Source organism: Salmo salar, chromosome 09 (assembly GCF_965601325.2).
Source record: "Salmo salar chromosome 09, fSalSal1, whole genome shotgun sequence".
NCBI lineage: Eukaryota > Metazoa > Chordata > Actinopteri > Salmoniformes > Salmonidae > Salmo > Salmo salar.
Genome location: NC_138299.1, coordinates 77,415,001 through 77,428,386, shown reverse-complemented (window position 1 = coordinate 77,428,386; position 13,386 = coordinate 77,415,001). Strand labels below are relative to the sequence as shown.

At 44.6% G+C, this 13,386-nt stretch overlaps 1 protein-coding gene across 2 annotated transcripts in view; it reads left to right on the top strand.

The window, feature by feature from the left end:
• LOC106611814 (amyloid beta precursor protein binding family B member 2) overlaps window positions 1-13,386 on the top strand; it is a 50,508-nt gene that overhangs the window by 7,293 nt on the left and 29,829 nt on the right. For both annotated transcript variants that reach the window (XM_082955922.1, XM_082955921.1), the window contains exons 4-8: window positions 328-465; window positions 1,513-1,598; window positions 1,949-2,006; window positions 8,533-8,679; window positions 8,786-8,913. In XM_082955922.1, the coding sequence (XP_082812048.1) occupies window positions 328-465; window positions 1,513-1,598; window positions 1,949-2,006; window positions 8,533-8,679; window positions 8,786-8,913 (557 nt within the window). The remainder of the gene's footprint in view (window positions 1-327; window positions 466-1,512; window positions 1,599-1,948; window positions 2,007-8,532; window positions 8,680-8,785; window positions 8,914-13,386) is intronic.

Below are 13,386 nucleotides of genomic sequence, written 5' to 3'. Positions count from 1 at the left end.
ACACATGGACGCACACTCGCACACTCACACACACACACTCACACACACACAGTCACACACACACACACACACACACACACACACACACACACACACACACACACACACACACACACACACACACACACACACACACACACACACACACACACACTCTATGTACACTGAATCCTGTCACTAGAGTTCCTCTGATAATGTCATATGGCTCTCTCTCTCTCTCTCTCCTCTCTCTCTCTCTCTCTCTCTCCTCTCTCTCACACTCTCTCTCACTCTCTCTCTCTCTCTTTCTCTCTCTCTCTTCCTTCCACTTTCTACCTCTTTCTGCAGCGACCTAGCAGTTTGGTATCAGACAGTTCATTGGAGCCTGTGCCCTCTCCCTCCGGCTCCTCTCCCTCCTCCTCCTCCCCTCCCTCTGATCTCCCTCTGCCTGACAGAGGCTTTGACAACACCAGCTACACTGCCAGTGTAAGACTACACACTGCTAACGGCACCATGTACACAGGCTCAGAAACAACTGAAATCACACGTGTGTACCTTCAAAATTCAATATATCAAATATGAATGAGATATTACTGTATCTCTCTCTCTCTCTTTCTATCCCCTCTCTCTATCTCTCTCTCTCTCTCTCTCACCCTCTCTCTCTTTCTATGCCCTCTCTCTCTCTCTTTCTATCCCCTCTCTCTCTTTCTATCCCCTCTCTCTCTCTCTCTTTCTATCCCCTCTCTCTCTCTCTCTCTCTCTCTCTCTCTCTCTTTCTATCCCCTCTCTCTCTCTCTCTCTCTCTCTCTCTTTCTATCCCCTCTCTCTCTTTCTATCCCCTCTCTCTCTCTCTCTTTCTATCCCCTCTCTCTCTCTCTCTCTCTCTCTCTCTCTTTCTATCCCCTCTCTCTCTCTCTCTCTCTCTCTCTCTCTCTCTCTTTCTATCCTCTCTCTCTCTTTCTATCCTCTCTCTCTCTTTCTATCCCCCCTCTCTCTCTTTCTATCCCCTCTCTCTCTGTCTTTCTATCCCCTCTCTCTCTCTTTCTATCCCCCTCTCTCTCTCTCTCTCTCTCTCTCTCTCTCTCTCTCTCTTTCTATCCCCTCTCTCTCTCTGTCTCTCTCTCTCTCTCTCTCTCTCTCTCTCTTTCTATCCCCTCTCTTTCTATCCCCCCTTTCTCTATTTCTCTCTCTCTCTCTCTCTCTCTCTCTCTCTCTCTCTCTCTCTCTCTCTCTCTCTCTTTCTATACCCTCTCTCTGTCTCTCTCTCTCTTTCTATCCCCTCTCTCTCTATCCCCTCTCTCTCTCTCTCTCTCTCTCTCTCTCTCTCTCTCTCTCTCTTTCTATCCCCTCTCTCTCTGTCTTTCTATCCCCTCTCTCTCTCTCTCTCTCTCTTTCTATCCTCTCTCTCTCTCTCTCTTTCTATCCCCTCTCTTTCTATCCCCTCTTTCTCTCTCTCTCTCTCTCTCTCTCTCTCTCTCTCTCTCTCTCTCTCTCTCTCTCTCTCTCTCTCTCTCTCTCTCTCTCTCTCTCTAGGAGCTGAAGGACTACCCCGTGTATCCTGACCCCAGCCTGAAAGCTTTTGAAGGAGCTACTCTTCGTTACGCCTCACTGAGACTGCAGTAAGACGACCCACACACACACACACACACACACACACACACACACACACACACACACACACACACACACACACACACACACCATAAAACACACAGACAGTCGATTAAGGCAGCCTCCCACCACCTCTCTGATTCAGAGGGGTTGGGTTAAATGCATTCAGTTGTGCAACTAACTAGGTATCCCCCTTTCCCATTCCCAGTATTCGACAACATTGCTTGCCAGACATTCAGCATAGCCTGGATTTCTCTTTAGCACATTCGTCAATTTCTTCTGACCATTTCTCATTATTATTCAGTCATATACACACACACTTTAATGTCTTTGCTCATGGTTATCTCTCCGTCTGTAGCCCTGCCCAGTTAGAGACAGTGGACCTCAACAGTGCCTACATTGATCCAGAGGGACAGGTGAGACCTCCGTCATCACTGATTTTACAAGGTTGGATAAAGGAAAACAATGGAATGCTAACCATGCTGTCACCTATCCAGAGGAAAGGGAGGAGGGATGGAATGACGTAATGTGCTGTCCATTGTGTTTATCTCTTTCTCTGTAGCAGTACCACCTAGTGGTAGTTTAGTGAACTACTGCCCTGTCCCATGGCTCTGTTACTAAATGGCAGGTTTAAGTTCCCCCTTTTATTTATTTCACCTTTATTTAACCAGGTAGGCTAGTTGAGAACAAATTCTCATTTACAATTGTGACCTGGCCAAGATAAAGCAAATCAGTGCGACACAAACAACAACACAGAGTTACACATGGAATAAACAAAACATACAGTCAATAACACAATAGAAAAAAGTCTATATACAGTGTGTGCAAATGAGGTAAGATAAGGGAGGTAAGGCAATAAATAGGCCATAGTGGCAAAATAATTACAATTTAGCAATTAAACACTGGAGTGATCGATGTGCAGAAGATGAATGTGCAAGTAGAGATACTGGGGTGCAAAGGAGCAACAAATAAAAAAATAACAGTATGGGGATGAGGTAGTTGGATGGGCTATTTACAGATGGGCTATGTACAGGTGCAGTGATCTGTGAGCTGCTCTGACAGCTGGTGCTTTAAGCTAGTGAGGGAGAAATGAGTCTCCAGCTTCAGTGATTTTTGCAATTCGTTCCAGTCATTGGCAGCAGAGAACTGGAAGGAAAGGCGGCCAAAGGAGGAATTGGCTTTGGATGTGACCAGTGAAATATACCTGCTGGAGCGCGTGCTACGGGTGGGTGCTGCTATGGTGACCAGTGAGCTGAAATAAGGTGGGACTTTACCTAGTAAAGACTTATAGATGACCTGGAGCCAGTGGGTTTGGCGACGAATGTGAAGCGAGGGCCAGCCTTCGAGAGCATACAGGTCGCAGTGGTGGGTAGTTTAAGGGGCTTTGGTGTGAAAACGGATGGGACTGTGATAAACTGCATCCAATTTGCTGAGTAGAGTTTTGGAGGCTATCTTGTAAATGACATCGCCGAAGTCAAGGATCGGTAGGATAGTCAGTTTTACGAGGGTATGTTTGGCAGCATGAGTGAAGGAGGCTTTGTTGCGAAATAGGAAGCCAATTCTAGATTTAATTTTGGATTGGAGATGCTTAATGTGAGTCTGGAAGGAGAGTTTACAGTCTAACCAGACACCTAGGTATTTGTAGTTGTCCACATATTCTAAGTCAGAACCGTCCAGAGTAGTGATGCTTGACGGCGGGCAGTGATCGGTTGAAGAGCATGCATTTAGTTTTACTTGCATTTAAGAGCAGTTGGAGGCCAGGGAAGGAGAGTTGTATGGCATTGAAGCTCGTCTGGAGGTTAGTTAACACAGTGTTCCCCCTGCTGGATAGATGGTGTATGCACATGCTCCCCATCAGAGGTGGTGGGGGTCACGTCATAGCAAGGTTATTATAGTAAACTAAAACTCAAACTAAAACAAAAACAAATTATGAAAAATCTATTTAAGAAACTGAAATAAAATAATTAACAAAAACGGAAACTATACTGACACTATTATCTTTGACTCCGAAACTAACTAAAATAAAATAAAAAACATCATAAATTATGTTAATGTTTTGGGGGAAAAAGCTGGTAAATGCTGCTATTTGATGTTTCAAATAGGCCTAGCTTGTGCATCACTATCTCTAACTACCTAGTCTGTAGACAGATGGGTTGCCTCCTACAATGTGCCAATGTTTCAGCATACACATCTGTACAAGTACCTGCATCAGTTGGAACAGAGAGGAGGAGTTGGAGCAGGGAAGACCATCACTGCCTTATCTGGTGATGTCATTGCCTTATCCTCTTGTTTCCCTAGCACAGGGATGGGGTTTAGCAATGTAAGTTGTTGATATGTGTTATGAATAAAAAATTCAATAAAAAAAAAGCACAGGGATGGGCAACTGGCGGCCCGCCCCTTCTGTAGGCCCGCCCCTTCTGTAGGCCAACATTTTTGGGTGGAACTCAGTCGGAGTCTCAAATTACTGTTGAGAGTTAGAATAGTAATGTGGTTTGAATCAGCAGTTTTTCTCTTATGTCAGTAACTGACAGTAACCCAGTTAGTCCATGTCCGCTAACATGTTATAGATTTTTTAGGCGGGTTCTGACTGCATGTGTGGGTATGGATGTGGGTACAAAGCAGACCCGCGAGCCACTGCTGCCCCTCATGATGAGTTCAGATTTTTTCTGGCCCCCATCAAGGTTGTCCATACCCACCCTAGCATTAACATCCCCACTGGACACAAGGTTGTAGCTTGCTCGATGGCAAGATGGAGAATTCAGAGGTTATTTTTATGAGTGCATTTTGCTAGATTGTACATCTACCTTCACTAAAACCACGGCGAAGGTTTTGTCTGAGATCTTTGGTTTTCAATGGTAATGTTCTTATACTGTATGTCTCCCTACAGGCTACTGAAAGAGTTCGATTTTCAGGCTTTGCCCGCCTTCCCGTGATTTGTTGGGAGAGTTGTCTGTCTGAAGAGGACCCTTCCTGGGTTTATTATTTATACCCAAGTCAATCTGACATCCTCCCCAGACCGAGTGCAGTTTCTGGGATTCCATAGTCATCACTAGCCATCACTAGCTAACATGAAATAGAACCTACAACACACATGGGTACTGGCCTCCCATATACAGTATAGGCTACTTCCTGTCCCTAGTACTAAAACTGAAACTAAAGGATATAAAACGAAATAGAAAGGTTTCTATCAAACTAAAACAGGATAAAAAGTAGTAAATCAAGTGGGAAAAATAAGTGAAACTACACTGAATTTCGAGAAAAATCGAAAAACACATAGAAATAATAGCTAATATAAAACAAAACTATAATAGTGTCATAGATTGATGTTGTTGATGTTGATACAGTCTCTGAGTGAGAATGACCAGGAGGTAAAGAGAGGGAGAAGAAAAAGAGGAGGAGGAGGAGGAGGAGAGGAAGGGTTTAGAGAGCAAGCAGTAAGGCCTAATGTACCTGGAAACATTTAGATGTAGAATTGCTGTTGAACGTTTCACACGTTAACGGATAATGTGTTGATGTGTGTCTGTCCATACCCGGTGTGTGTGTGCATGAGTGTGTGTGTGCATGCTTGCTTGCTTGCTTTCATTTCTGTGTGTTCGCACACATCTGTGTGTGTGTCAGTCTTTGTGCATGTTTGTCCACGTGTGTGTGTGAGAGTGAGAACAAAAGCCTGGGGTCTGTCCCTAAAGAGAAGAAGAATACATTGTGGTGCTCTGTAGAGGGAGGGCTGGCTCTGGGCTTTCTCTCTCTCTCTCGCTCTCTCTCTCTCTCTCTCTCTCTCTCTCACTCTCTCTCTCTCTGTCTCTCTCTCTCTCTCTCTCTCTCTCTCTGTCTCTCTCTCCCTCTGTCTCTGTCTCTCTCTCTCTTTCTGTCAAAGCCCTGGGATGCACTGAACCACAGCCTTTATATTTTATAAACTGTCACAATACATCATAGTCTCTCTCACACTATACTCTGTTGGCTCTCTGCTACTCTGTCACTGCAAATCCCCTGGGCCTTTGTGTGAGTGTGTGGGAGTGTGTGTATGTGTGTGCGTATGAGTGTGCGTTTGTATGTTTTTGTATTAGTGTTTATTAATCCGCGTGTGTGTGAGGGGGGTGGGGGTACTGGGTACTGGGCCAGGGTGAAAGTAGGATTCATTTCTTCCCTGTACGGGACCTCCTATATGTGCACATGCACAAAACAAATGTATGGTCTGAATCATAGAATTACAAATCAAATCAAATCAAACTGTATTTGTCACATGAGCCGAATACAACAGTGAAATGCTTACTTACGAGCCCTTAACCAGCAATGCAGTTTTAAGAAAATACCCCCCCAAAAAAGAAAAATAAATAATTAAAGAGCAGCAGTAAATAACAATAGCGTGGCTATATACAGGGAGTACCGGTACAGAGTCAATGTGGAGGCTATATACAGGGGGTACTGGTACAGAGTCAATGTGGAGGCTATATAGGGGCTATATACAGGGGGTATCGGTACAGTCAATGTGTCAATGTGGAGGCTATATACAGGGGCTATATACAGGGGGTACTGGTACAGTCAATGTGTCAATGTGGAGGCTATATACAGGGGCTATATACAGGGGCTATATACAGAGGGTTCTGGTACAGAATCAATGTGTCAATGAGGTATTTGAGATAATTATGTAAATGCAGGTAGAGTTATTAAAGTGACTATGCATAGATGATAACAGAGAGTAGCAGTAGCGTAGGGGTGGGGGGGGGGGTCAATGCAAATACCGTAATTTCCAGACTATTAAGCGCCCCTGAATATAAGCTGCATCCACGGAATTTAAAAAAATAAAATATTTTGAACATAAATAACCCGCACATGTCTATAAGCCGCAGGTGCCTACCGGTACATTGAAACAAATGAACTTTACACAGGCTTTAACGAAACACGGCTTGTAACAAAAATAAATAGGCTTTAACGAAACACGGCTTGTAACAAAAATAAATAGGCTTTAACGAAACACGGCTTGTAACAAAAATAAATAGGCTTTAACGAAACACAGCTTGTAACAAAAATAAATAGGCTTTAACGAAACACGGCTTGTAACAAAAATAAATAGGCTTTAACGAAACACGGCTTGTAACAAAAATAAATAGGCTTTAACGAAACACGGCTTGTAACAAAAATAAATAGGCTTTAACGAAACACGGCTTGTAACAAAAATAAATAGGCTTTAACGAAACACGGCTTGTAACAAAAATAAATAGGCTTTAACGAAACACGGCTTGTAACAAAAAATAAAACATTTGCAGTAAGCTTTAGTCGTCTTTTTGCACTGAGTCAATTCCTCACGCTGCTGTTTCCAACGTCTTATCATCGACTCATTAAGACCAAGCTCCCGTGCAGCAGCTCTATTTCCTTTTCCAACAGCCAGATCAATCGCCTTCAACTTGAAAGCTGCATCATATGCATTTCTCTGTGTCTTTGCCATGATGAGGGTGACAAAATGACTACCGTAATCAGAATGATGGGAAGTTTGAGAGCGCTCGATTTAATCTAAACAGTAAAAAAAAAGTTGTTTGACCTTAACCCGTTCGGCAATTTCATTGGTCTAATGAAAGCTTCATGCCGCCAAAAAACTGAGCACGTCACAGAATGTGTTTTTTTTGGAGAGAAAAAAAGCAGGAAAAAAAACCATATATTAGCCGTGTCATTGTTTAAGCCGCGAGGTTCAAAGCCTGGGAAAAAAGTTGCGGCTTATAGTCCGGAATTTACGGTAGTCTGGGTAGCCATTTAATTAGATGTTCAGGAGTCTTATGGCTTGGTGGTAGAAGCTGTTTAGAAGCCTCTTGGACCTAGACTTGGTGCTCCGGTACCACTTGCCGTGCGGTAGCAGAGAGAACAGTCTATGACTTGGGTGGCTGAAGTCTTGGACAATTTAGAATCTCTTTTAATTCAATAGGATCTCTGTGGGCCTAGTACTAAACATTTGTCATTTAACTTTCAACACAACCAGTCATGATGTTTTCATCTGATTGTCAAACAATCACATCAAAGGGGTCCTTCATTTGGTTACCCGCACACATTCATCCACTCGCAACATATTTCCAGCCTTAAAACAGTGATGAATGGAAAGGGACATCTGTTACACAAAAAAAAAGTGATTGTGGCGATTGGCATTAGGCCAGAATGTATGCATCCACTGCTGTCCGCGTGAGTCTCGGTGTCGGCCACTGCTGTCCGTGTGAGTCTCTGTGTCGGCCACTGCTGTCTGTGTGAGTCTCGGTGTCGGCCACTGCTGTCTGTGTGAGTCTCTGTGTCGGCCACTGCTGTCCGTGTGAGTCTCTGTGTCGGCCACTGCTGTCTGTGTGAGTCTCGGTGTCGGCCACTGCTGTCTGTGTGAGTCTCGGTGTCGGCCACTGCTGTCCGTGTGCGTCTCTGTGTCGGCCACTGCTGTCCGTGTGAGTCTCTGTGTCGGCCACTGCTGTCTGTGTGAGTCTCGGTGTCGGCCACTGCTGTCCGTGTGCGTCTCGGTGTCGGCTTGACATAATGTAGATGTTTTCATCTAGCCACATGGCAGTTTAGAGCGTAGGCTATACCACCCGTTTTCAAGTCCATTTGCTCATTTTTCATGCCTCTGACATGCGGTAATGATAAAAAAAAGTGCTTTTCTTTACATTTTGTTTTAATTATTGTGATAGGCTCATGTTTTACCGGTACTGCATACCCCCACTATACCACCTTACTTTCACCCCTTGAGCGCACACCCATGCTATCTGCTGAATTGTAGCCAACCACTGTTAAAAAGTATTCTCATTACACATTTTACCAGAGATCTACAGATACACTTAACGGACCGTCTTACTATTACCCCTACTAATGAGTGCAAGTGTGTTTATTAATTAGTGTGTGTGTGTGTTGGGGGGGGCTGCTGGGTAAGAGTCTGTATGTATTATTTTAAGTGTATATGAATCCATATATGTGTTGTAGTCCTTCCCGGTGCGTTCTCTGGGCTGGGTGGAGATGGCAGAGAGAGATCTGACAGAGGGAAGGAGCAGTGTGGCAGTCCATCACTGTATCAGACAACTGTCCTACTGTAGGAGGGACATACAAGACTCCGCTGGGGTCTGGGGAGAGGTGAGGACACTGTGTGTGTGTGTGTGTGTGTGTGTGTGCGTGTGTTTCCGTGTGTGCACGTGTGCGCGCATTGACTGATGTATTGACATATTGATCGTCCCATCAGGGTAAGGACATGCTGCTGGTGCTGCAGGACCGGGATCTGACCCTGGTTAACCCTGACGACCACAGCCTGCTCCACTCTCAGCCAATCAGCAGTATACGTGTGTGGGGCGTTGGCCGAGACCACGACAGGTGAGGAGGACGGGGGACGGGAGGGGGGGGGGACGGGGGGGTCACATCATACTCCCGTATTACAGTCGTATTACACCTAGTAGAACACCTAGCGAATATCCTTTATTACAGCCATATTACACCTAGTAGAACACCTAGCGAATAGCGTTTATTACAGCCATATTACACCTAGTAGAACACCTAGCGAATATCCTTTATTACAGCCGTATTACACCTAGTAGAACACCTAGCGAATATGCTGCATTACAGCCGTATTAGACTTAGTACCACACCTAGTGAAAATACTGTATTACAGCCATATTACACTTAGTAGAATACCTAGTGAATATTCTGTATTACAGCCATATTACACCTAGTTGCACACCTAGTGAATATACTGCATTACAGCCGTATTACACCTAGTAGCACACCTAATGAATATACTGTATTACATCCGTATTACACCTAGTAGCACACCTAATGAATATACTGTATTACAGCCGTATTACCCCTAGTAGCACACCTAGTGAATATTCTGTATTACAGCCATATTTCACCTAGTAGAACACCTAGTGAAAATACTGTATTACAGCCATATTACACTTAGTAGAATACCTACTGAATATTCTGTATTACAGCCATATTACACCCAGTAGAACACCTAGTGAATATGCTGCATTACAGCCGTATTAGACTTAGTACCACACCTAGTGAAAATACTGTATTACAGCCATATTACACTTAGTAGAATACCTAGTGAATATTCTGTATTACAGCCATATTACACCCAGTAGAACACCTAGTGAATATGCTGCATTACAGCCGTATTACACTTAGTAGCACACCTAGTGAAAATACTGTATTACAGCCATATTACACCTAGTAGAACACCTAGTGAATATGCTGCATTACAGCCGTATTACACTTAGTAGCACACCTAGTGAAAATGCTGTATTACAGCCATATTACACCTAGTAACATATTACAGCCGTACTACACCTAGTAGCACACCTAGTGAAAATGCTGTATTACAGCCATATTACACCTAGTAGAACACCTAGTGAATATGCTGCATTACAGCCATATTACACCTAGTAACATATTACAGCCATATTACACCTAGTAGCACACCTAGTGAAAATGCTGCATTACAGATGTATTACACCTAGTAGCACACCTAATGAATATACTGAATATCTGCCACACGTTAGGTCCCTTGATACCAATAGAGCAATGTTTCCATGCCCAAAGAAGTCAGTCTGTTCTACAGGTGCTGTAGATGTCCTGCTGGGCAGGCAGTGTGTCCCCTGTAATGCGTTGGGCTGACAGCACCTACTGAATATCCTGTAAAGCAGGGGGTTATGGGATTATCTGGAGAGCATTGAGATAAATATTGTCTCTATGTTGCTATTGTGTAGTACATACACCTCTATTTCAGCTATATTACACTTGTAGTAGTTACTCCGATGGAATGTTTTAAATAGAATGAAAAACTGTACAAGGACAGTGTTTCCACCGACATGTATTGGTTGGTTTATCCACATTGGGGAGATGGGGACCTCTATAACATTCTACGGTGTGACATGGTCTTAACCTCTCCATATTGAGCTGGTAATGTCGCTGACTCAGGCAGACTTGGTAATGTTGGTTGGGCTGAGAAAGCCGGTTCCTTCAATGATATTCACACCCCAGGGCTCAGAGTCTTGGTTAAGGTTCAGTTCTGTAGGAGTGTGCACATTTTGACCCTCCAGGGATATGTTAAATGGCTATGATATGTTGAAAGGTTTTGGGTCTGGTACGGTGCTTTTCTGTGGCTATGAATGTCTGGTTGTTTTATTAAGAAGCAGTCGTGGTACGGTATGTATTGGTTCTTTGGATTGACGGTGTTGTAGAATGTGTAGAATGTGCAGTTGTGTTCCATGGGACTGGTAGAAAAAGTATCTCTCTCCACGCTAGCTTTTCTCACCACTGCCTTTTCTCCTTTTCCACACTCTTCTTTGTGTTCCTCTGTGTTCCTCTGTGTTTCTCTGTCTCAATACAATGGGACAATGCTCATCTCTCTTCCTCCTTTCTTTCTCTCTCTCCCTCCTTTCTCTCTCTCTCCCTCATTTTTCTCTCGCTCTCCTTTCTCTCTCTCTCCCTCCTTTCTCTCTTCCTCCCGCCTTTCTCTCTCTCCCTCCCTCCCTCCTTTCTCTCTCCCTCCCTCCTTTTTCTCTCTCTCCCTCCTTTTTCTCTCTCTCTCCCTCCTTTATCTCTCTCTGTCTCCCACCTTTCTCTCTCTCTTGTACGTAATAGACCAAGGCGCAGCGGGTTGAGTGCTCATCTTAACTTTATTAGAACACGTAACAAACAAAACAAGAAAACGATCGAACGAACAGTATTGCAGGCTACACACACAATTATGCAACAACAACTTCCCACAAACCACAGGTGAAAAAAGGGCTACCTAAGTATGACTCCCAATCAGAAACAATGATGTACAGCTGTTCCTGATTGAGAGCCATACCAGGCCAACAAAGAAATACACAACATAGAAAACCATAGAAATACAAAACAAGAACATTACCCAGAAACCCCGGAACACATAAAACAAACATCCCTCTTACATAAATACATATCCCAATAAACCCCGAACCACATAAAACAAATTCCCCCTGCCACGTCCTGACCAAACTACAATACACCAATAACTCCTTATACTGGTCAGGACGTGACACCTCTCTCTCTCCCTCTCTCCCTCCTTTTTCTCTCTCTCTCACTCCTTTCTCTCTCCCTCCAGCCTTTCTCTCTCTCCCTCCCTCCTTCTCTCTCTCTTCCTCCCTCCCTCTCTCTCTCCCTCCTTCTTCTCTCCCTCCCTCCCTCCTCCTCTCTCTCTCCCCTCCCTCCCTCCCTCCTCTCCCTCTCTCTCCCTCCTCTCTCTCTCTCCCCCTCCCTCCCTCCCTCCCTCCTCTCTCTCTCTCTCTCTCTCTCTCTCTCTCTCTCTCACCCTCCTTTCTCCCTCCCTTCCCTCCCTCCCTCTCTCTCCCTCCTCTCTCTCTCTCTCTCTCTCTCTCTCTTCTCTCTCTCCTCTCTCTCTCTCTCTCTCTCTCTCTCTCTCTCCATCCTTTCTCTCTCTCTCTCCCTCCCTCCTTTCTCTCTCCCTCCTCTCTCTCTCTCCCCCTCCCTCTCTCTCTCTCTCTCTCTCTCTCTCTCTCTCTCTCTCTCTCTCTGTCCCTTCTTTTTCTCTCTCTCCCTCCTTTCTCTCTCTCTCTCTCTCTCTCTCTCTCCATTCTTTCTCTCTCTCTCGCTCGCTTACCTTATATGTTCACCCGCTCTCTCACCACCCCCTCTTCCCCGCCCCTCCACCTCTCTCCCTCTGGGATATCAAGCTTCCAGAGGGCTGTCCTCAGGTAATGGGGAAAGCGTGTAGTAGAGGAGGGATGTGAGGGTCGGCCCTGGCAGCCTGGCAGCCTCGCACCGTGTCACCACTCTCCTATTTCTCTCCTTCCTCTCTACATCTCTGCCTTTCTCTGCCATTTTCTCTGTCTGTCTCTCCCTCCATCTCTCTTCTTCCCCACATCTACTATATCTCTCCCTCCATCTCTCTCTTCCCCACATCTACTGTATCTCCCTCCATCTCTCTCTTCCCCACATCTGACCACATCTCTCCCTCCATCTCTCTTCTTCCCCACATCTACTGTATCTCTCCCTCCATCTCTCTTCTTCCCCCCACATCTACTGTATCTCTCCCTCCATCTCTCTTCTTCCCCTAGTATATTGTATCTCTCCCTCCATCTCATTCTCATCCTCTCTTTACATGATTACGCCTGCTTTTGCTAAATCATAACACTATTCACTATTTGTTCATGATGCTTGTTTTTATGCCCTTGGTTGTATTCAATTCTACAGGAATGCATTGGGAAAATAAAGTGCAGAAGGTATTCACTGCATATTATGCAAACTGACATCTCTATATGGAGGAACCTTTGTTATGACATTCTCTGACTAGCATCGTCCTTGCATTATCTCTGTGGATATGACTAAGTTATGCTGTTTTAATGTTATGTCATCTTTATGCTGCTTGGTGAGGGAGAGAGAGAGATGGGGGAAGGTGGGAGTGGTAAAGGAGTATACTGAGAGTGTATCTGTTATGGATGTAGGGACAGAGTGCACTTAGCACAAACACTCCCATCACGCCACAGCTGCAGTACAGAGAGCGGTCACAGAGTGCACTGTAAGCAAGGCTCTGCTGTATTTCTCACTGAGGTTGAGAGATACTCTGAGAGAAACTGCAGATTTCAACACTAGTCTGCTCCTCTTCATTGAGAGAGAGAGGTGGAGAGTGTTTTCTCTGATTGGGTATCTAAGTGCAGAATCTAGCTTAGACTAACATGCTGACCACACCGCTTGTGTTGCAAAATAAATGTACACATACATATTATTCAATCATTGCACCCACACTGAATCTGTGTAGCCAGGTGCTAAAATAGAACTTGGTTCGATTTGTAACGCTTG